The sequence below is a fragment of the Rissa tridactyla genome, chromosome 8 (genome assembly GCF_028500815.1).
Source record: "Rissa tridactyla isolate bRisTri1 chromosome 8, bRisTri1.patW.cur.20221130, whole genome shotgun sequence".
Lineage (NCBI taxonomy): Eukaryota > Metazoa > Chordata > Aves > Charadriiformes > Laridae > Rissa > Rissa tridactyla.
Window position 1 is genome coordinate 18709947 of NC_071473.1, and position 25280 is coordinate 18735226.

At 45.5% G+C, this 25280-nt stretch overlaps 1 protein-coding gene across 22 annotated transcripts in view; it reads right to left on the minus strand.

The window, feature by feature from the left end:
- Nucleotides 1-15865, minus strand: part of MAPK8IP3 (mitogen-activated protein kinase 8 interacting protein 3) — a 75922-nt gene extending 60057 nt beyond the window's left edge. For 21 of the 22 annotated variants that reach the window (XM_054210522.1, XM_054210520.1, XM_054210513.1 and 18 more), the window contains exon 1: nucleotides 15488-15865. In XM_054210522.1, coding sequence (XP_054066497.1) covers nucleotides 15488-15805 — 318 coding nt within the window. In that variant the 5' untranslated portion in view covers nucleotides 15806-15865. The remainder of the gene's footprint in view (nucleotides 1-15487) is intronic. The other variant, XM_054210525.1, reaches the window with a different exon arrangement.
- Between the last annotated feature and the right edge of the window lie 9415 nt (nucleotides 15866-25280).

Consider the following 25280-nt stretch of genomic DNA (forward strand, 5'->3'; position numbering starts at 1 on the left):
CAGATAATTAATTGACCATCTCAAATTTCATGCTTGTTCAAAATCTCAACCTGTGCTTATCATGAAACTCAGCAAATCACAGCTGTGTTCTCCACTGTCTCTTGTTCTACTCTGCATGGGTTCCTCAGTTCTGGCGTGTTCGGTAATGATTGCATCAATCACCGTTGCGATAGCTGTAACAAAAATTCTTACATTTTCATTGCAGAGCTTGGTCTGAAGCTCAAACCATATTCACAACACAACTTATGTTACACATCGGGCTTGGGACAGTAGGTGTTTTATATTAGGAATGCATGATTGTATTAGTAATTCTATATTGAATACTTAAGATCCATAACAAGATGCCTACACATAAATATGTACTTAATATGGAAAAATAAGTATCAGCCTTCCTTGGCTGAGGTCTGCGACCACAAATAAAGGTGACAATGAATAAGGCCATTTATTAGTAGAATGGCCAAAACATCCTAAAAGAGAAAAACTCCATCCTCCTCCTTACCATTTTTTCTGACACATTATAATCCCATTTTAACTGTATTCTTAATTTAGTTTTTAGAATTTATTAGTCCAGAAGGACACAGAGTACAGTTTTGCGATGGAAAGATGCTCCGAGCTGTGCCCTGCGTCTGAATCTTTGCTATCCTCTTCAAAGACAAATGCACTCCTGAAGGAACATTTCCATCTCCATAAAAGCATACAACCTTCTAGTGAACGAACATCTCCTTTACATCTGCAGAGCTTGGAGATAAAGATTTTTGTTCCCATTGCCAACTTCAATTAGTCAGAAAGACATCTTTTATCTGCGAGATACTCTATAGTCATAGATTGGTCGTTGAATGCCTTCCGTGAAAGAAATGTATTTTTGGTTGATTTATGCAAAGATTACCATCTACTACGTTCCTGTTCCAAGGGACCTGAGCCTTTTTTCAAAGGAAGATCCCTTTTCTCTTAAGATGCTCTCCGTGAAGTAGGCCTGGTGCTACAGCACAGCCAGGAGAGGTAGACGGGACCTTCCCACACCCTCGACCCTGCTCCAGCTCTGCCGGAGACACAGAGTTCGAGTTCGCCCATCCTGCCACTCACATCTCTCGGTGGGACTAACGACATGCTTGCTTGGGACAGCAGATGTGGTGGAGGAAAGGGGTGCACAAAGAAGGGATGGGCTGCCAGCAGAGTTCTTCTCAAAACCGCCTTGAGAACAGCCTTGTTTCGTATTTCCATCAGGAAGCATGGCCAACAAGGAAGGAGGAGCAACTGTGAAGATGACACAAGACCAGAAGGTGCCATCAGCACTAAAGAGAGCCAAACTATCACAGAGGAAGAACTGGATGACACTGGAGACCAGAGCAATACTGGGACTGAACAGCACACGACTGCGAGGGCCTGCACACAGGGACAGCCATTTTTGCTGTGATGAGGAAGGTCAAGAGGAAGGAGCTGACGACAAAACGATTAGTTAACCAGGTCCCATGGTGACGTGCTCTGGGCCAGATACAACTGCACCGTGAGGAGGGCAGAGAGGAGACGGACACGCTGCTGCCTCCTGCCGCTCCATGTCACACAGACTGCAAAGGAGTGCATGGACCATGCTAACAAAACTGGCAGCCCTCAGGTAAATCTTATTACTGGGACTTTGGAAAAGGCAATGTGACACTGGGACACTCCCAGGAGAGCATTCACGCCACTGTACAATGCACTGGTATGATGTACCTGGAAAACCACCCATTACTCCTCCTACCTCTCAGGGGACCCAAGCATCGGATGCAGCCAAGTGTTACTCAAGGAAGAAGGGGATGAGGGAATCTGTAAAACAAGACCAGGCTGGCCAGGTGACACACAGGCACCTCCATGCTAGTGGGACACGCAGCACAGGCCAGCTCACCCGTCTTCTTCGGGGAGGGAACAGAAAGCTTGGCTCCAACACCTAGCAAACTAAGACCAAGATAGGACCAGCCCAGTTTCCATTAACACAGCAAAGACACAAATATTTGATAGAGGGAAAACTTACTAATAGTAAAGGACAACACTGGCACAAGAACAAACCAGTAAAACCAGGCCACAAAAAAAAACCCCAAAACAAAAAAAAACCTCCTACTCCACTGCAATTTAGAACATTACCTTTCAAAAAAGCAGAGGCAGGAGATTTAACTAATGGTTTTAAGACAAAAGCATGATATATTTATGAAAGGGATTATATAACTCCATTGCCTGCAATACCAAGGGACGGGACGTGCTGACTCAGGAAGTCCCTTCCAGTGTTACTGTCCTAAGTTTTTTAATTAAGAGTGGGTGTCTCTCTAAGAATGCCAGAGGTGAAACAGTTCCAGAGTTGGTGCAAAGATTACCATGCGGTAAGAAGTCTCTTGGGATCAAGTCCAGAGTAACTCAAACCAAGACAGTCCCCAGCACTATAACCAGACATACTATAGCTACAGACATACTTAATACCATCAGTACTTTATATTTGTGCGTGTGTATAGACATATAGCAATAGACCATTCAGTATTAAAACAAGAGGTTGATGGGTGTTCAGCATCCACTCATGTCATCACATGCTGCCTCCACACCCGGCTCTACTACGAAAGCTGGGCACGTGGACCGAGGCATTCTCAGTAAAATGACACGATAAAATACTAGTTTAAGATAACCTTCCTTATTTCAAGAGTGTAGATGTTCATTTTCTCCCAGATCACAGAGATCATCCTACCACAAGTGCACCCAACAACTGCTCTCCAAACTGTTGCCTCCCTGTTTTTTCTTTCTTTCTTTCTAAATGTTTTCATGTATGACATTGCGTCATTGAAATCGGAGTTTTCTGCTTCCTGCACAGCTTAGCACAAGCCTCCACTCAGAGAGATAAAAAGATACCAATGCACTGTTTTTAAACACTGAACAGAAACAGAGCATGGATAACAATGGATAATGAAACAAATATTAATGGAAAAAGACAGGGAAAAAAAATCAAAATTACACAGCCTAGTAATGAAAACTTTTCTTCCTTTGTGAAGGCTAAAATGTATGTATTGCTGTATCTGGAATTATGGCACAAATCAGGTGGCAATTCTCATCCAACTCAGGCTACACACTACAAAAGCCACCCAGCCGAAGGAACAAAAAGGAAAGAAAGCAGGGAGGTGAGACTAAGGTGGGTAAAATGTAGGCAGTGTTTCAAATAACTAGAATTACACAGATGCTGCAATTGCATTTAATGCTGGTACAAAAGGTGGCTGTCATGAAAAATTGTGTTAAATCACCCGAGAGGTGCTTAAATCATTATTTTACAGATTTAAAAAACTGTAACAAAGTGAGTAGAAGATTTGCCAAAGACCACCGTGCCAGTGAGCAGCGGAGCTGCCATCAAGACTCCAGCAGAACAGGCAGCAGGCCGGTGGGAAGGGTGCGGTGCGCTGCCTGCCCCCACAGCAGGGCCCCAAGATAGGGGTACGGCCCCCGCTGAAGCCACAGCCACCACGGAAGAAATGAAGCTGCCAGCCACCACCAGACGGACAACCCCAACACCGCGGCCGTGATCAGCATGGCAGCTGATGGAGCCTGTAACGTCCCTGAAGCTCAATGTGTGGCACGTGTTCTGCTGGAGCAGGACCTCCAGAGAGAGGACAATTAGTAAAACCAGAGACTCCCTGCTGCCAGGCCACCACAGGCTCCATCTTCCCCATGCAGATCCAGAGGCACCGCGCTGGGAAGCCCCTTTCAAGCAGACTTCTCCAGTCACATTCGTAAGTAGAGGAGATTTCTGGAGGCAGACGGCACCTAGTACAGGTATATGCACATCAATGGATAAAAATAACATTTTAACTTCAATTGCATGTTCTTTTAAACATAAATGCTCAGAGATTGATTGTGAAAGTAGAGTAGTATCTGTTGGAACACTGTTATGTTCAAATCACAAATGAAAAAGTATTATTTCTCTAAAAAAGTCTTTCACCATTTTCTAATAACATGAAAACACAGTAAGAAGTATGACTAATATAATTTCTTAAGCATATGTGCGTAAATACCGTATCTCCTTATTTTATATAGAGAGAGCGCCAAATTGCATCGAACCAGTGAGAAACAACTTGTCTTTAAAAGACATTTTGGGCTTGGAATTTAACCCTCTCACTAGAGCTAAGACTACTTTATTTCCTAGTGGAGCTTCAGATGAGCTTTATAACTAGATTTCAGAAGGTCAAATTTAGACCATGTAGAGAAAGACATCCGAAATACTCCATTATACCCAATATAAATCAGTGGACATATCACTAACAAAAAAAAAAAATCCATTCTATGGGCTTCTGGCGAGAATATTGAAACTTAGCAACAAAAAATGTAGAGAAACGGGAAGGCAGCCCCAGACAGAGGCAGTCAATTAATGCCATCATCACCATGAAATATAAAACTCCTTAAGATTTAGTAAGAAAAATGCTACTTAATGTCTCAGTTACTTGAAAATCTCTCAGCTCTGAAAACACTCACTCTGATTTTACCTGTGATACTCTGAAACACAATCTATACAGGTTGCTTAAGTAACGCTGGAGGAAAACACGTGCACCAAAATAAATGTTGAGAGCACCAGATTCCTCTCGATTTTACCACCACGGGCGGCTCTACAACGAATACCACCAACTCTGCCTACCTGCCTACCCGCCTACCCACTCTGACCTAGAGAGGTCCTGAATACAGACACCTGCCTTCCCAGCTGCAGCTCTAAAACAACCCAGTATATGAGATGTGCCACGCTCAGTAACCAGCCAATTTCACCGTCTTCTAGTCCTGCGCGCGCAGACATGCACATCTGCACACACCACACGCCTCTTGCCTTACTCCCCATCTCCATTTGCTGCGACACACTGAATTTGGGTTGCTCATTCTTTAAACACGTGTCCCCATGGGCCCACTGTCTGCAAGACACAATGTATTTTACAATTATTAACAACTAAATAAGAAAATAGAGAATTCTGGTTTTAGCTCAACCAAAACACATATTTGGATTATTTTCCAAAGCTACCATTGATTGGTGAAAGAAAACTGTAAAACATTCTGAAATTACACCTCTCCCCACAGTGGGAAGGTACTTCTCCATAACCGAGTTCTTCTAAATGTGTTGTATATCATATTGTATAGTTCTTCCAAATGTGCTGTTCATAAATGTGCTCCACACGAGCCCTTTCGGTCCTTTTTCAAGCACAGAATCCCAGAACCAAAAATTTCAGACAGACTCTGAAAAAAGAGGGCAAAAAGCTAACTTGCCTCTGGGCCGTACACCTTGAAAATACCTAATCATTAACAGATCTGTTAATTTTCCTGTTTTAAATTTGGATTTACCATTACTACGTACAATTACCTTTTGGGAGAAACTTGGCACGCGTCCAACAAGAAAACCTTTCCACAAAACACCGCAGATGGAAGGACAGGCAAGCCTGTTTCGATGCTGTTAGGTTGCCTCCCCGCTCCAGGGGAACGAGCAGATCTGCTCTAGCACTCAGAGGCAACTGACGTTCGTGCCACAAAGTGGAATGGCTGAGGCCAAGCGGGATGGCCAAGCCCCAGGAGAACGGGAGAGAAAAACGAGCCTGACCCTGTTTTTGTCAGACTCAGTCGAGCATCACATTCTGTCTTGAGCAGGTCCCTTCAAATGAGGGCACTGGGAGAGAAGGCCACAACCAGTGGAGACCAGGTCACCATCCAGCTCAGGAGCAACAGGTCCAATGCTTCCCATTGAGACCTCAACTACAGCAATCTGTCCTGGAAAGCAAGACACAGCTCCAAGGACATCATTCTGGACACCCTGCAGCCCAACAGACTGCAAAGCGAACTGCAGACAAAGAGAATACCACACCCGATGCATAAATTTTGAAGGCTGACCACCTCCTTGAAGAAAAGAAGGGATTTTCTACCACAAAATGCAGAAGAATTGCAGTGTTTGTGATGGCCTATGTGTGGCATTCCTGGACGTGCACATTAGCTGTCAATCTTGCCAACATCCAAGTGCAACCTCAGAATAGTGGTCTATCTATGTGAAAGACTGGACTAGAACTGACGTTAGCGCTGACTGAGAAGCAGAGAGATGAAATGGCAGCCCTGCACACATCTGCTGGCCCTCGCACAGCACTCACACAGTCAGGGTGAGACAGGCTGAGCCTATGAGGCTCGCACGCACAACGTGATGTAAGTGTCTGAGTACCATGGTGCAGCGTCCTGGAAATGCCAAGCAGAATCCCACCGGGAATGGCAGGGGAGGGTCCAGTGTGCTGCTCAGACATCACTTCACCACCTGAGGTCAATGCAGAGCAGCCACCGCCTGGCCAGCACTGCCCACGGGAGCTCCAGGACTGTGCAGGAGGACTATGCAGGAGGAGGTAAGAACAGGAACGGAGCAGCTCCTCTCACCTGGGACACCCCACACTTCCTCCTCAGCAGCATGAAAGGATCTAGCCTGCTACGACTTGTCGGAGGCACCATGACAACCGACGATGAGAGAGATGTGTGCCATCTTCCAACGATGATAGAGATGTGTGCCATCTTCATCCTCCCCAGTGGGCAAGAGGAAGAACGATGGTGCCAGGGTGCCTGTGCTAGATGAAAGATTGCATCATTCTCAGAGAAGTGAAGACTGGCTAGGGATTTTTCTGGAAACTTCAGTCATGACATTAAATTCACCTGCAATGGTAATAAGTCTGAACCTTCCCAGACATCCTTGGCTTTTCTGTTACAATTCTACCTCCTGAAACCCCAACACGAAGTTCTGCCTTCATATGCCTAACACATCCCAACAACATGCTCGAAATATCCACCTGCAGAGCCGTAAAGAAAAAGTGAGCAGGAAGCAGCCTGTTTCATTTCATCAGGGGAAAGCGCCTCACCAAAGCCCGCTTGGGGTTTACAATTTGACTTACGTGAGTAAACCTGTTAAGGGGAAACCTGGCGACAACCCCAGATCATCATCACAACTAAAATCCAGAATATTATCGTGAATTGCTCTTCAAATAAAGTAATAGCTCATTGCGCTCTCTAAGATTAATTTCAAAGGTAATTTTTAATAAAACACACTGATATTTATGAATATTAGTAAGTGCCATAAGCTTGAGTGACATAAAGAGGATTTGTATGAAGGATCTGTGTTTGGATATAGGGGTTTTTTTTCGTCCCAGATCAGCAAGAATAAAGTAAGGTTACGAGATGGCAAGGACTGATGGGCAGGCACTACGTTTGGAAAGCCTGATTGCTCATAAAGTGACAGAAATACATATCATACGGTCAGTTTCTACTGCCTGTCACAAATCGATTTTGTTAGCTTTCTTTAATAACACTTGTAAGACTCTCCAAATTCATTTAATCTGATCAGTGTTGACTCCATACCATTTATTAGAAAAATTCAGAATGACTAATCAAGCGTTTTTAGCAAGTGGCTTTCCAGCAACTGTTTGTCCTATAACATCTCTAATACACTAAAAAAATCCATATTTTTTACATTAAAAAAAAAAAAAGCATTCCACACACAAACTTTTTATGGGGAGAAGTCAAAAAACAGAGGGAAGGACAAGCTGCTCTGCATTTGTAAGAGCATTTTTTCCTCTGACTAACCCCAAAGCGTTACGTCTTGTATTTTAGCTCTTAGACGGCAGTTGATCCACTTGGTACTCCTCCATCAGACCAGCTTGGCTTCTCAGCAGCAGGACACTTGTCTCTCCTGCACCTCAAAACCAGTGCTGACTAGGCCACCAGCGAGATAGATCCTGTGGGATACGAGATCCCAGGAACAGCCCAGCACATTCTGCATCTTTCAGGACACCACGCTGCTGCCAGCCTGGGTTTCATCCGCGCCATCGCCCCCACTCCGCAACCCTATCGCGTGCCGACTCGCCTCAGGAGTGATGCGCAAAGAAGGAAGCAAATCTAAAAAGGCAGACTGCCATCATACTAAAATCATACCGTGGAGAGGGAGGAGAGTGGCTGCTGCTCTTAAACCTCTGCAGACAGTCCCTTCCCCGGTGGCACGTTGGCAGGGGTAGGGGCAGGGCAGGAACCCATCCAGAGCAGCAGCAAACCCTCCTTCTGCTTGCAGAGGCAGCTCTCGTCCCTCACATCTGAGTGGAGAAAAGGCACCATTTCATTATTTCCCAGCAAATGCCCCTACTTCACCTTCAGGGGAAGGAAAGAATTCTTTCTATCGCTGTTTGCATTAACATTGATCCTAGCCCTGCACCAGGAGACACGCACCGGGATGTTATACCTTTAGCTTACGATCCTATTTAGTTTTATTGCTACCATTTTTTGTAAGGAAAGGCACGTTCAGAATCCAAAGATTACCACCCTTCACACGGTGGATGTGCTGATCATAGGCCAAAGCAGTGACGAGGCTGTCACTCTTGGTAAGGATGGCTAGTAAGTTTACCATTTCAGAAGGAAAAGAGAAAATTAGAACTGTTATAACTAACACTGCCTACTTATATAGGAATTTGAAACCCAGGGGCCTCCAGAAACATTTTTTGTTGTTGCTTACTTTTTAAATATGTGGAGTGAATGTTATTATCTTCAGTTGCCGAGTTTTAATTATAACCTGCAACACTGTGATCAATTCTGAATCACGTTCAACTGATATCACTGACGAAGGACATACGAGAAAAGTGAGAAAAGATGATTAATACCCCCACAATTTAAAGTTTGTCCCACCCAGAAGACACGGGATCACTTTACAGACGGTCACACTTGTGTTGCTTTTCACTTCTGAATGATTAAACAGACATATTTTGCAACCTTACAACAAGTAAAGAGGAAAGTATCATAAATACGAAATCTAGCATTCGCACATTCAGTAGAAAAAAAAAAAAAAAAAAAAAACATTACAAATGTCACAGTACTTTTCACGAAAATGAAGAATCTTATTTCTCCGGGACCAACAGCTTTTGTAAATCAAGACAATTGCAAAAAAGAACCCAAGGTAAATTGGAAGAACCCTCTAATAATGACACAGATTCTGCTGCTCGTTCTGTTGCTGAAATCTGGCAGTGCCCGCAGGCTCCAGGAATGGACGAAGAGGGGTCTGAAGAATATAGAGAGACCTTGGACACAGAAGGCTGTGCAGTAAGTCTGCATTTCATGCTTGCCAGTTACTTTCAACTGCATACAGTGGAAAGGATCCACGTGATAAGCAAAGCCTCTCTTTATCTGGCGGCTGCTATTCCCAAACGCTTTCCTGCTTGGATGCTATGAGGTCACCATCAAGCTGCAGAAAACTCCCATTAATCAGCTATTTGTGAGGTCAGGTTTCAGGGAAGGGAAACGGAAAGTGCCTTCCCAAGCTTCGATTCATTTCACAGGGAAAGAAAATACAAGGCAGAAAGGGGAAAAGCTCTCACAGTGGAGAACGCCGGAGGCTGGAGCACAGCACATCACTTTTATCACCCTTCCTCACCAACTTCTTAAAAGGGATTAGTGTATGAGGGAGGGACAATATTTAAAGTATCCCTTAACAAAAGGTGGTGGGTGGGTGGTGGTGGCATTTTCAAAAGCCTTTCTGTTGTTTGAGATGCAGATAGGAGCCAGTGAACTTGCAATATTGCCACCCAGCTGGAGAGCCACACAGAAACCTGCAGCAACTACAGTCCGTGCCTCTCACAAAGGACCATCTCTTCCCAAAACGCTGCCCACTGATTCTCAAACAAAACACTGGCGGCACCTTATTACATGAAAATAAAATACTGCTAAGTGAATGTGCTTACCATGTTAAATAGCAACACAAATAGCAAGCCATAAAGAGGAAGTGATGGCCATGGCAACATGTCATCAGAAGACAGAGATGTTGCTTATTTTGGAAGTAGGAAAGGGTGACAGCCAGGTGTCTCTCGAACACGAGTCCCACAGTGGCAATGCCAGCAAAGGGCTTTTACAGTTCACATCCTTTTTGGGTGCTGCACCTGGGGAAGCACAACCCCAAGCGCCAGTGTATGCTGGGGACACCATGCTGGAAAGCAGCTTCGCAGAGAACTGGGGGTCCTGGTGGCCACCAAGTTGAACGTGAGCCAGCAACGTGCCCTTGCGGCAAAGAAGACGAATGGTGTCCTCAGCTATTGCCAGCAGGTCGAAGAGGCGATCCTACCCTTTATTCAGCACTGGTGAGGCCACACCAGCAGTGTTATGTCCAGTGATGGGCTGTCCAGCACAAGAGAGACAGGGACATACTGGATAAAGTCCAGTGAAAGGCCACAAGGATGATGAAGGGGCTGGAGCACCCGGAGAAGAGAAGGCTCAGGGGATCTCTTCAATATTTATATAAATACCTGAAGGAAAGGTGCAGACAAGATGGAGTCAGGCTCTTTCCTGTGGTGCCCAGTGACAGGACAACAGGCAATGGGCACAAACTGTAACACAGGAGGTTCCCTCTGAACATGAGGAAACCCTTTTTTACTGTGAGGGTGACTGAGCATTGGCACAGGTTGCCCAGAGAGGTGGTGGAGTCTCCATCCTTGGAGATACTCAAACGATGCTTGGACACGGTCCCGGGCAACCTGCTCTGAGTGACCCTGCTAGAGCAGGGTGGTTGGACCAGATGACCTCCACAGATCCCTTCCAACCTCAACCAGTCTGTGATTCTGTGAAAGTACCCAGAGCACAGATGCACCTTTGGGGAAGCCCAGAAGATGACAACTCAAAAGACAGCCCACTGGGAATGCCACACACGGCAGCGCAACACTGCTTCAGGGGATCCCTGTGCTGCCAAAGCTCACGTCACATCACCAGGCAGCTTGGAGCAGCACCGCCCATCTCTTCGTCAGGTCCAACAGCAAAACAAGTTTCTGAGAACCACAGCCCGTAAGGTTCTACCACATGGTCACACACCGGCTCCTTGCTTCCAGAGCTGAGCAAATGCCCAACCATGCTGATGTGCGCAGTGTCACCTGCTCGCCAGCCTGCAGCCTGGAAACACACCTACCACCACAGGCAGAAGAGCTGTCGTTTAGAAACAGCAACCACATTTACTGAGACAGAGGTTTCTTTAACCACTTTCCAATGGAGGTTGCTTCCGGGTGCTGGACTGCCATAGTGCAGAACACAAGCTACAAAAGCCTTTCACAAGGTGGTCAGACCTCCTAACCAGCACCAGGTACTTATCTGTACACCATATGTATATGCACGTTAAGTGAGTAACCATTTTAAAAATTCTAATGAGCATTAACTGATGTTGCAAATCAATCAACGTACTTTTTGTTTCTTTGGACAGCACCACCGTTGCCTTTGCGATGTATGAAATTTCACTGGAAGCAGTTTTCATGCAACGAGAGGTGAGAGGGCTGCCTGCACACCCGGCAGAGACTCGTCTTGCTTTTCCGACCTCCAAGTAGCAATGCTAACTTACGCCAACCGGCCCCATGCTTCTGTGCTTCCCATCTGCGAATGCTTTTATGTGCACTTACACATGCACGCTGATCTTGGAATTAGTGCCCAAACATGACCAACTACCTCTGCAGAATCATAGAATCTTCATGGTTGGAAAGGACCTTTGAGATCATCGAGTCCAACCATTGACACACAACCAGCATTTAGGGCACACGGTGGTGCTTTTATTCAAGGGAAGAAAAATCAGAACATTAGGAAAGCGGCTAACATAAAACAAAATGTCTGATTAAGAGCGGACCCAATAAAGCTTGTTTTCCCTGGGGATTCCTGCTGATGTCCCCTAGCCCTTTCCCTGTCCCAACTCCACCCCCACGTGTCTTCTGAGCAGACACCAGGAAGAGACTGCATTTGCATGGGCAAACAAGAGCCAGACCCACCTGCCCCACACCCACATGCCAGCCGTCCTGCTGCTGACCTGCACACTGGAATCCTCCAGGCATGACCTTCACTTGGCCTTTCTCTCTTTTGCTTTTCACAAAAAAAATAAAAGAAAATGAAAAAAATATATAGCTAGCCCTTTTTTTTTATTTTACAAATATGGCTGAAAGCAGTCGCCAGCTTCCTAAGTTATTGGGGAGTTACCACTCTAACAGAATGATCACATAAGCTTCATTTCCTTAGGAAATCAAGCTAAAAACAATATTTAGCCAGTAAAAATAAATAAATACCAAGTGTTCGTATACACCACTAGAAATACCAGGGCCACAAAGGTGATAAATAGACTGGAGCACCTTTCCTAGGAGAGGAGACTGGGACAGCTGGGGCTCTTCAGCCTGGAGAACAGAGGGCTCGGGGAGATCCTGCCAGCGTGTTTAAGGACCTGCTGGGGAGGAGGGAGGGAGGGAGGACGAGGGAGACAGACCCTTCTCTGGACAAGAGGCAATGGACACGAATTCAACCACACAAAATTCCACCTGAACACAAGGGAGCACTTTTACTGTGAGGGGGGTCAAACGCTGGCACAGTCGCCCAGAGAGGCTGTAGAGTCTCCACCTGCGGAGATGCTCCAACTCTCGCCGGACGTGGCCCTGGACAACCTGCTCCGGCTGACCCTGCCTGAGCAGGGGCTGCTGGACTAGATGGTCTCAGGAGGTCCCTGCCAAAGTAAACAATGCTGTGATCCTGCAAAACACCATACCGTGCAAGAGATAATTACCCTATGTTCATATGCAGTATGGAAGAGAGGGAAGAAAATAAAAGCACTGAGAATCTGGTGCAATCCCACATCTTCAGTAGCTAGGAGGTCACGGAAAACTGAAACGTTGTGTACTAAGCCCCGTAATCACGGACCGACAGCACCGCCTCATCTCAAGGAACTTCTATTTTCAATCCATTTGCCTAGGTGCTTCTCCTGTCCTATTTTATGACAAATGGAAAATATGGAGTCACTCTGCAGCCAAAGTGTTTAGAAAACAAAGCAACAGAAAACAAAGACTCGTTTGAAAGATAATATATAGAATCATCTTAGAGAAAGAGACAAAAGAGTATTGAGAAGGAAAACTTAACTCTACGGCATTCAGAAAAAGTGAAACGAAAGTTGTTAGAAACAGCCCTAATTGAACAAAACATACCTATAGAGCCTGTTTGTGCGCCATTTCTGCATAAAGACAAAACAGCAAGATTTGATGGTTCTGCGCTGGTGGTAACAAGACAATACAACACACTTTTACGCCAGAGACCAATACCCATTTCTGGTTTCAGTTACTTTGAAATTAGTAAACTAATATAGAGTAATTACAACTCGGGGGTCTTTTGACATGATATTGCAAGAGAAGAACAGATCAGTTTTTTATCTCCAACTCCCAACCTCTCAGTGTCACTTCATTTGCTGTAATTAGCACTCATATGCAGAGAGGAATCGAGACCGGGGTCAAATCCTATTCCCAGAGGAGGATCCTCCCCCTTAAAAGTGAAGCTCTCGCCCCAAGATGAGGCGCAGCACAGGAGGCTGAACACTGCTCGGGAAGTGGGACGGACCTTCCCTGGTTACTATGGGCACTGCTACTGGGCAGCAACGCACATTCTGGTGGGAAAAAGGTTTTTCTATTTTTTGACGGTTTACAATTACCTGGTAGACAGCAGAATTCTGTGTAATGCACAGGTTTTCGCCTCCGTAACATGTAATTTACTGCACAGTGAGCAGCATATGGGAAACAGGTGCAGATAAATAATGTACTTTTTGTTATATGCAAAGGGAGAGAACAGCCATATATTCCATATATGACCTTGTAACAGGGATTATGTAGAGGTTGAATACTCATTTGTTCTCATAAAAAGCGCATTATCTATTCCTTTTTGGTAACAAGTCTCCTTGGAGACATTTTTTTCCCCACTTACAGTGAGCGGTGCATAAGGACAACAGACTATCAGCAGCAGCAGCAGCAGCTTTTTAAATCTCAGCAAGCAGCATTCTGCTATGGTTACTGAGTTTCCTTGCAGGGAATGTAACTGTTGTCACTATGTTTCCTTCCAGAAAATGCATCCTGTATCTAGTAAGTTAAGAACAAAAATCTACCCCAGTCCAAAGATGCAAGATCATTCCAACTGGACTGTTCCATTCCCCATTGTAGTCCCTGTTTTTTTTACCCCCATAAACAGGGCACTTTTAAAAACTGTATTTCTCAGAAGCTGCAAAATACCGTCTCCACACAACGTTTAATCGGTAAAGTTTCATGTATTCAGAATCGTTTTTCAATCCCTACCTGCATTCAAAAGAATTTTAAAGATTACTTATTAGTCTGTTAATATATAATTAAAACTCAGGCCTAAAACTTTAACTGACTGGCTCTCGCTTTCCGTATTAGTAATGGGCTGCAAGTGTGCCCCTCACCAAGTCAGCGAGATCCTTGCACGTGATTATTAAGCAACATGAACATGTCTGTTCAAAAACTGCACAGTGCTTTACATTGTCCTCCAGTTTAAAAGCTTCTTCATTTATTACCCCTTACCAAATCAGAACCTGACTCCCAGTAAGACTACTGCATCTTAAATCTTCTGCCCTTTCTTATGTCTATAAGATGGAAAAAAAACCCACTTTTTAAGAAGTTGCATAGTGAAAGGAGGGTGATGCAGTGGCGATGGCCACCTTCTACCACCAGTGCTCTACCCCAGCTCACAGACCTTCACTTCAAGGGTCTGAACAGCAAACCCTGTGGTTCACAGTGCTTGCTCATGGCTGAAGAGACGCTCTTGATTTCAGCAGTGACAGGTGTAGGAAGAATCATAGAATCATAGGGTTGGAAGGGACCTCCGGAGATCATCTAGTGAAACCCCTCAAGAAGACAGAGCGCAAGCCACCTCCCCACTCTGTTTTGCCTGCACGTGAGTCTTTGTAACCCAAGGATTTTCGTCCCTTTCCATCAGAGGGGTTTGCTCTTCTCATGGTCCCTTTCAAACCCCGCTTCCAGGCGAGTGGCGCCGGCATGGCCCCCATGGGAGCCAGTGCATGCTCCAGGAGACTGGAGGTGGCAACTTGGGGAACTATTGTATTGAGGTTCAAGGTGTAGTTTTGATAAAAACAAGTGTGAAAAACCAGATGTTATCCTCTAAAGGTAATTATTTGCTCCAACTAAATAGCTTACTGCTGACATTAAAACAGCTGTGTGGCCGCACAGAAATTACCGATTTTAAGAAGTATTTTTTTTAAGCCCCAAATTAGCGTAGATGTCAAGCCCTTTATGCGCTGTGGGCACTCCAAAGCGCATTCTTCAAATCCACAGCACCGCAGCTATTTTCGTTTAGTCCCATTCGCGCCCCCCCAACACCACCCCCCCCAGCTCTCCCCGCCTTTGGAAGGGGCGGATCAGCCGCAGCGACACCTGCCCGGTGCTGCGGGCCGGGCCGGGATCCCGCCGGGGGCAGCGGCCGCCCCGGGGCGGGGAGGTCCGGCAGGGCCCGCGCTTCCCCTTCTAGAAGGTACCGCCGGCCGCTGCCCGGGGCTCCCCCGCCCGCCCCGCCGCGCCGTGCGGGCCCCGCCGACGGAGGGGCCGGAGCCGAGGCCTGCACAGGCCCGAGCCGCCCCCCCGCCCGCCCTCCGCCGCAGCCCCCACCCGGCGGGCGGCCAAGATGGTCGCGGGGCGGCGTCGCTCACCTCCTCGGCCTGCTTGCGCAGCGCCTTCTCCCTCTCGTACTGCGTGAGGAGCTGCTCGTTGTCCTCCCGCAGCAGCTCCAGCTCCACCTCGTGCTCCTGGTTGTCGGTGAGCACCGAGTCCAGGTTCTCCAGCACCGTCACCACCAGCGGCATCAGCTCCTTCACCACCTCCTCGTCGTAGCAGTGGATCAGCCGCTCGAACTCGCGGTAGATGCTGTTGGCGAGGCCCGAGACCCGCTCCGACATCACCGACCCCGAGCAGTAATCGTCGCCCGGGTACCCCCCCACCCCGCCATCGTCCAGCTGGATCTCCAGCATCCTGCCGGCCTGACAGCCACCCGCGCCGCTCCGCTCCGCTCCCCGACGAGGCCGCCGCCGTCAGGCTCCGCCCGCCTCGTCACGGGGCCCGGCCGGGGCGGAGCGCGGCGGCGCCACCGCCCGGGAGCCCGCCCTCCCGCGGGGCCCCCGCGCTGCCCCGCCCGCCGCGGCGCCGTGCTGAGGGGCAGGCCGAGGGCGGGCCTGCGGCGGCGGCCCCTTCCCCGACGCACCGGACAAAGGACGGCGCCGGCGGCCCAGCGGGGCGCGAACAAGGCGCGGGGTCCCCACGCGTGAGACCCGGCGCGGCCGAGGGCGAAGCCCGGTACCGTGACACAGGCTGCACGCCCGGCTGCCATCTTCCCTGGGAACCAGGGCAAAGACTCGGCAGTTGCGGCTCTCCGCTTTGGTCCGTTCAGGACATCCTAACTCTAGTCAAATCCGAGTCTCCACAGCCTGATCTGCACGCCAAGAACCAAAGGATTCAGGGAAAATAAGTTATGTTGGATATGTTAACAAGCCACGGACTGGAGAGGCCTTCAAAGTAAATAAACAGTCCAAAGGTCACAAAAGAGTCAGTTCTGATTCACACCCTCGAGTTCTGCATCACCTAAAACAGAAGCGTTAAGCAGCGTTATCTGAGCTGGTGGCTGTTCAACCTGAGGCCTGCTCTAGAAGGACTCTTTTTTTGAGGGAGGGGGACAACTTCCAGCCAGAAGAGTGTTAGAACCTAATTTTGCAACCCAATTATTAGTGCAAAACCTTCAGACTTGCAAGTCTCTTCTAGCATCTATGAAAATCAGGGCACTCCTTCGCTCCACGCATGTTAGTTGTTTCAATTTAGTTACTCAATTATATTTCCAAAGATAAGGCAGCTGTAGTTACTCCAGTGAAAGGAGAGGAGGACCTGTGGGAGGGATGCCAGGGACGAATTGACAGCTGAAACCAGAGGGCAAAACTGGCCAGCTGATGTCCCAAAAAAGCATCCAGCACCTGAGCCCCTGAAAGCAGCAGCACAATCGCAGAACTTCGTCAACAGACTTCTAGAAGCAGCAGCATGCTCCCAGATATAGGAGGCAGACCCTAGCACCCACAGCGTATATTGCAAAAGCCAAACTGATGCATGCAATACTCATTTATGTAATATATTTGTACATAGACTAACAATGGGGTGGAAAGGGGAAAAAATGCTTCAAAATGCCTACGTTATCAGCATCCCCCACTTCTCACTGCTGGGAGGAGAACATTTCATTTCGTCGTTACTCATCTCGATGCCCTTTTGCAAAACATCCTTGTGAATAACCTACTTGTGAGGGATATTGCTTTTCACGTTCTCAGCTGAGAAAGTAGAGAGATTCTGAAATATCAAGGACATACTTTACTATTCTTAACAAAGAAAAGGCAATTAAATTCAATTCTTTACACATATCTGAAAGTCAGAAGCTTCTCATGTAGGCATTCTAATCAGAAATAAGAACGGTTTACAAGCTAGGTAAGTGTCGTGGTTTGAAGAACCCACACAATTTATTGTCGTTTAGACAATTACTCTATCACCCGATGACCCCTTGCCACCTGGGAAGGGGAATCGGGGAAAAAAAAGGAAACCTGAGGGTTGAAATATAAACACATTTAATAGAATAATAAAAAATAATTAACATTAATAATACTAAAGAACCAATATCAATCCCGATACCAATATAAATATAAATATACAAGGATTTTACTCAGCCCTTTCCACCAGCAGGAAGCCGTGCACTCCCCGCAGGGACAGACAATGTGGGACGTTGCGAGCGCTGCAGCTGCGGGAAGAAGGAAAGGGCGCAGGGCTCCGGCCCTGGGGCAAGGAGTGCCCTGGACCGCAGCCATCAAGGGGGAGAGAGAGAACTCCAGCAAAATTTCTACTTTATATTGAATGTGATGGTCATGGTTCAGCAGCGTTACAAGCTTGGGGGAGAGTGGCTGGAGAGCTGCCCCACAGAAAGGGATGTGGGGGTGTTGGTCGACAGCCAGCTAAGTATGAGCCAGCAGTGTGCCCAGGTGGCCAAGAAGGCCACCAGCATCCTGGCCTGTGTCAGGAACAGTGTGGTGAGTAGGACTAGGGAAGTGGTCGTCCCCCTGTACTGGGCACTGGTGAGGCCCCACCTCGAGTGCTGTGTCCAGTTTTGGGCCCCTCACACCAAGAAAGACATTGAGGGGCTGGAGCGTGTCCAGAGAAGGGCAACGGAGCTGGTGAGGGGTCTGGAGCACAAGTCTTGTGGGGAGCGGCTGAGGGAGCTGGGGGTGTTCAGCCTGGAGAAGAGGAGGCTGAGGGGAGACCTTCTCGCTCTCTACAGCTCCCTGAAAGGAGGGGGTAGGCAGGGGTGGTCGGTCTCTTCTCCCAAGGAACACGCAATGGGACAAGAGGAAATGGCCTCAAGTTGCACCAGGGGAGGTTTAGGATGGATTTTAGGGAAGATTTTTACACTGACAGGGTTATTAAGCATTGGAACAGGCTGCCCGGGGAAGTGGTGGCGTCACCATCCCTGGAGGTATTTAAACGACAGGCAGATGTGGTGCTGAGGGACATGGGTTAGTGGTAACTTGGCAGTGCTGGGTTGATGGTTGATGATCTTAAGGGTCTTTTCCAATCTAAATGATTCAATGATTCTATGGTTCTATATTCTGCAAGCAAGAAGTAATACGTAACTGAGTGGGATTACAGCGACATGTGTATTATTAGGTAAGAAATATCTGGGGTTGGTATGTATGAGACCACAGATCCACAACATACTCAGTAACTCCCGTCTTACAAACGCTCATCAGGTCTTACACCTTTTTGTGAATATTGTCTCTGGCTTAGAGATAGAAGAAACTGAGGCAGAGCCGTTAAATGGACCCACAAAGACCACGCAGGGAAGGCCTGCCAGAGCTGGGATTAGAGCGAAGGAGTTTTTGAGAGCTAAATGCAGATGTGGAGTCTACGTTTGAGCTGTGTTTTCATCTTTCCATGGCAGTGTGAAGCACTGCTGTGGCCAGCAGCCTGCCTTGGTGTCCTGGTGCCGCCTGACTGTAATAGAGTTGTCAAGGCAAGGGAAATGCCAAAAGGTTGGATTTGGATGGGGACCAGCTATTCCCTTCTGCAGCACAGCTACAGAAAACCATCGCAGGCAAACCTCAGAGCAGTCAGCCAGATCTTGGGCTCAGCTGATGTTAGGCTGTGGAATTGGAGTAGGAAGGCAGCAGAAAGCCATCTTCTCTGTACCGAGTCCAGCCTGGCAGGATAGAGAAATGAGGTGTTCGTTTGTGAAAAGGCTCCCAACATACACATTTGCTTTAGAGCTCTTGAAGGGGGGTGTAATTCCAAAGTCGTCATTAGCAGTGACCCTAAAAGCTTCATATGACATGAAGCGAAAGAACTTTAAACCTACCCAGAAAGCGTAATTGCAATGGAAATATCACATCTCATCGGTAATTAATGGTTTTAAGTCTTGTGACTGTTTCATCCTATGTTATGTCATTATAGCTAAATTTAATGCCAGTATGCTATAGATTCCTTGCATGACAGCTTTTAGAGACAGCTGCATTTATGGCAAAACAACTGTTTGTCTTCCAAAAAAAGGAGAATTGACAGAGAAAGAATGGAAGGGAATGGAATGGATAGAATAGAGTAGGATAGGATAGGATAGGATAGGATAGGATAGGATAGGATAGGATAGGATAGGATAGGAGTAGTTCACCTGGAAGGGACGTACAATGATTGGCTCTGGAGAGTAATTAGTTACCAATAATCATGAGGCAGATTTTCAAATGTTCTCCACACAGAGTCGAGTGCTGCGGATGTACATGTAAACAACGAACGTGAATGCAGAGAATCCCACTGAAAAATGTAAACCTCCAAAAAGTTGACCAACATGTCGGGCCGTGATTCACGCTGCCCTGCATGGGAAACCATGCAGACAAAAAGTTGTACCGTCGTTCACAACAAAAATAGCATGGCAGCATACTTGAATGCATGCTTGATTAAATGCTTGATTGCATTTAAAATATTATGAATAAAAATTTACAAGATCAGGTAAAAAGTGAGATAAACAAGCAGGTAGAGGGTGAGAGAAGGCTTATTTGCCATTATTTATTTTGGTTCATTCCTCATTACACTGAACTTCTAATTTCATGTAACCTAGACAGTATGGAAAACATTTATAAAGTTTTCTTGCATTTTGCCCACATACGTAAGAAATTATAACGATGGGAGTGCCGGGAATTAAAACCCATTAAATTGCATAGCCTGATGGTATTACCCACGCTTCCCGACTGGAATCTCAAAAGGTGCAGCAGGCATCCCTTCGGTGAGGTGATCTGAGCTTCGTTACGTTCTCTTGTTCAAGTCCTACGACATTGGTAAAGCTCCTACTGAAAGAGATGGGCGACTGCCTTAAGTTAAATTCTACATTAAAATATACATTCCTGTATTTATAAATCCCTAAGTAATTTCACGTCTAGAGATGAGTCAAGAAATGGCAGAAATGCTAGGTGCTGCCACATGTGAGAAAGAGTTAAAATTACCGCTTCAAAATGAAAGTTGGCAAGAAAAATATTTGCTTATTCCATCCCTCTTGTTTTTTTACTGCATATAGCATAGGATCTTATATATGATTCAAACTGTTATTTACTTAGCACTAACAATATGCTAAAACCTAATTGTTCTAAAGGTATGACTGCAGGGTCCCTTTCCAAGAGAGTTTACTTTTCTGAGTAGATAACATAAAGACAACACACAAGGAGTGACAAATAGACAGAAACACTGAGACTAAGCAAGTAAAACCAGGATTGTTTTTTAATAACCACTCGATCTCCAATTAGCCTTTTGGGTTTTTTTCCTTTTGGACAGCTGGAACTTTGCTGTGTGAAAGAATAAATGTTTTTTTAAGTTTTTATCTTGGTGGCACACAGCCAAGGAAAATATTAGTGGCTAGAACTTACCTTCCAATAATATTCAGCTGAAACCCAAGGTGTCGTTTCTGCAGAAAATTATGGCATCATAGTACCGATACAGCAGTTGTGGCAGAGGTAGGGTCTCTGTAAATCGGATTTTCTTTACAAGTGACTATTCTTGTTTAAAAATACCCGTACAGCAGAAACTACTTGTGCTTCCTTTCTATAAGGCAGTATCTGGAGAGTTGACTGGCAAAATTTAGCTGCAGGAATGGGATCGTATAAAACCTTTTTAAAGAGGTTTGTCTCTGTCTAGCCTAAGAACAGCTTAGTGGCATTCCTTTTTAAGTTTAAAAGGAATGCTTGATTTGGCTTCAAATAATGTAATGAAGTACCACAAACATTTTAAAAACAATGTTTACCGAAGACCACTGAACACCCTATCTAACAACAGCAACTGATGCACATACAGCTCATTTCCCACTACAGAAGCTTCTGCCATATTTGTTAAGGTCAGGAAAGAAACATTCTGGTAGTTTTCCAAAACCTCATTTGCCCAGTAATTCCTGAACCGTGGTAATGACTGGTGCTTTGGCCAGAGAATGGGTGTTACAGAGATATTCAGCCTTTATTTTTAAATAGACAATCTACCATATTTCTTGGAAATCCTTACCTGTATTTCCGGCTTTCAATTTTTTATTTTTAATTTACAGCCACAAAATATTAACGTACCTTCGACAGGACTCAGAAGCTGCCTCGAATCAGACGTCATTCCTTGGTAGGCAGGTACTTACAGATCCTCGTATTTCTGTTTGTTCAGTTCTCTTCTGACTGAAGAAAGCTGTGTGTAGCTTTCTGCATTATTAGACAGTTTCTATTAATTAAATGGACTGTAAAAAAAAAGGCAGATAAAACTACATGTTGGATACCTTCGTGACCATGCAATGTTTGTATAGACTAGCTGTGTACATCTACTCACCCTACTGAGCACTCCATCGTTTTCCAAATAATCATCTCATTTAGTCAAAATTTAATGAACTGCTTTGATGTAGCACTTCACTCTCTGTTAAGCAATGGAGAAACAGGCGCACCAGGTCATCCCCTCTTTTACATTTCTTCAGCAGTGCAAATGGCACTAGTATAAATGCGCACAATAAACAAACCAAAAAAAAAAAAAAGCATTTTCCATCAAAGAGCAGTAGGCAAGATTGTGCAAATACCAAACAAGATCTCAGACGGTTGTTAGGGGCTGGGTAATGTGATCCGTTCCCTGTCCCCTCCTCCTGGCTAAGCATTTTGAAGGCTCTGGCAGAACTGTAGCCAGAAGCCTCAGTCTTCAGAGGATGCTGGAGAGAAGAGGAGGAAGTCAGGCCTTGTGGGAAGGTGCAGGCGAGTTTTTGTTTAGCGTTCATAAAACACCAGTAAAAGCAACTTTCATTCTGGGTGAAATCCCTGAGATCTGCAAAGACGGATTTCTGCATCCCTGAAGGCAACTCCCCTTCTTTTTTGTAATCTATTTGCTTGAGTTCTGTAAAGAACATAAGAAAGCAGAGAGGAATTCACCATTATCACTGCGATTCTGTCTTTGTAATGCTTCAAGTAGTTACATTTTTTACTATATTTTCATTAAAGACCAGATTTATAAAATCTGACATAATTTTCTTCCCATCTCCTGGTTTGCTGAAGTGCACTACTGCGATGATATGGTTTAGCAACCGAAAAGTTAATTTCTCCTCTACCTCTCTTCACGGCACTTGAGAAGCATTTTCTGAACACAGTTTTAAAAATGGCATCTTTGCCTACAGCAAATGTCTTTTTGACACGGGTCTCCAAAGTTAGCGTATACCCAGTTATTATGCAGCTTTTGATCTGTCACAAAGAAACTGCTCCCCTTGTGTGCTAATGGACTTATCCCCAGTACTTGCAGCCGAAGTTCACTGGAGAGCTCTGCAAAACACCAGGAAATGATAGGCAAATGGTACAGTATTTCCTTAAGATGGTGCTAATTACCAAACCACTGATTGCAGCGGCGATCCACCCTAAGGATCTGTAGTATCAGAGTTCCATCTTCCATCTCTGTATTTTATTAATTCTCATTGCTTTATGATTGATATCCAAGTGTGCTTTTCAGGGCAGATGACAATTACATTCACAATTAATATTAACGCCAAAAATGCATGCAAAGTGTAAATTCAGGGTATTTATTTTTTTTTTAATAACTTGCATGTGGACTTTTTTTTTTCCTTGCATATTAAATGGATGAATAGACCTTGAACTGAAGGCAAAAAATATTTCCTGAATAAGGCCAAGATGTCCTGGCCTGCCGGTCTTAGATCTTTTACTCACCGCCCTATAGAGAGCAAAAAAAAAAAACCAAACCACAACACAACCCCAAGCAAGCTGCATTATATGAAGACCACGGCCACTGCAAGGAAGGGGTATCTCATGGTGAATTAAGAAAGAGTAGGAGTGTAGTAAAAGGTACAGAAGCTCATGATGTTTTCAGAAACACTGGTGGCTGTTAAATGTTTTATAGTAGCCCTTCTGCACTTGATGTCCTTCCCTGACAGTGAGAGACACAGAAACATGAAGGGAGTAGGATGGGAGATTTCAAACGTCAGTTTTGGCACGTACATTCTGTACCAGCATGCTGCTTTCTTCCCATGTCCTGGACCTTAATCCCAGCCCCACTCCTACTCCTGTGCTTCCAGTTGACACACTGCAGGCGCAGGGACATGCCTGGCCAGGGACAATCTTTTCAAGCAGAAAGGGGCAGCTGCACACCCCTTAGTGCCTAGAAGATTTACATCAACTCCCCCATTTCTTTCCATTTGCTTTTCATAAAACAGGAGAGAGACTCTCGCAGACCCTCTAGAAACCTAAGTTCCATTTAAAAGAGACCTTCAGTACAAATTTAAGGTGACGGACAGGTGCTCAGATATGGCAGTAAGGGTTGCACTGCAAGTACCAAAACAATCAGCTTGCCTTTACCAGCAGTTTGGCAAAGACAGAAAATTCTGCCTCTGTGACAAGGGCAAAGAATATAATTAACTCCCAGGACTCCTTAGTTTAGTGCCATGTTAAATCCATGGTGGGTTTTAAGGTCTGTCATGAACCCGTGGGAGGGGTTTCTAAGCTAGATGGAATGAACATCAGTAAATGGAGCGGTAATGCTTGGGAAGGTTACATTATTAATTATATTAAAGAGCTCTCTAGCAACAGCAGGACATTACAGAAAAAAAAGAACAGCTCATCCCTCAAACACCCCAGTAAGCAAACACGCACACGCGTGGGTCTTCCTGCCGTTGCAAACCCTCCTCCTCCCTGCTGCTCACTCGTGCTTTGGGGATTTTCCTCCCTGCCAGCCACTCAGCCTCGGCCGTGAGCAGCACACATCATCTGGTGACGGAGCCTCTGCCAGCATCAGCAGCTAAAAGACATTTCCCAGCTTTGCAGCAGAGCAGCCTCTGGGGACCCAGCGAGCCCGAGAGGAGACATTGGCTGCTCAGTAAGAAAAATACGCAGTCACGAGAAGGATATGGCAAAGTATGTTAAATGATTACATAGTAATGCTCCTGTTTCCTCTGTTTTCGGAAGAAATAAACAATTAATTGCAAAATGAAGTATAACACCTGACAAGTCGAAATCACTCACCCACCTGAAAACGTTGTACTTACCACAGCTATACTTCACCTGACTGTTTATGACAGAAGAGATAACAAAAAAAAACATACAGTATCTTTTCTTTTACAAAAGATTTAACACAACTTGTCACAAAACCAGTTTCACTGTTTTTTCTCATGTAAGGCAAACGCTTGGAAACAGAACGCAAATAATGACACATGCTTTAATAAGTTAAGCGTTAAACTCAAAAGGCGGGCCACAATACTTGAGGAGTCCCTGAGACTGAGATCTTGGTGACAAAAAATCCAGATAAACAAGAGGAAACATGTACGAGAAGAGACTGCCTGTTTTAAGATAGAAAATTGAAGCCATAAAATTAGAAAAACTGGCACAAGAACTTCAAGGGCAGGAGAAGGACTTGATACTACTTTCAGTTAGCTTTCTGTAAAACTGAATTACAATTATCTATGTAGGTTTTTATGAGAGGACTAAAACCAGGACTTCTGAGAGCTTAAGGAAATAACAAAAGCTCTGCAGTTTTGGAATAAATTTACAGCCAAGGCAAAATCTTATGATGATACATTTAAGGGTGCGCAGGTGTAGGAACCAGGTAACGGTTCAAATAAAAATCAGAATGACGGAACACCTACAAATTCAAGTTAAGATGAATGGAATTTGACAGAATATGAGAGACCTAATAAACAGGAGACAATATTCAAATCATAGATATACTTAAAAGGCAGAACCTAAGGCAAACCTTGAGTCAACCGCCTGCCCACAATCGTGCTCCAGAACGTACAAAGCCACCATGGATCCTCTGCATTAAAGGTTTTCTCCAAGGCTGGTCTCCCTGAGTTGTGTTCAGAATCTCCATCTTGTCAGCTAATTGATTATTCTTATCAAATATTAATTCTCTTCCTTGAAGCAGTAATGGAAAAAGAGT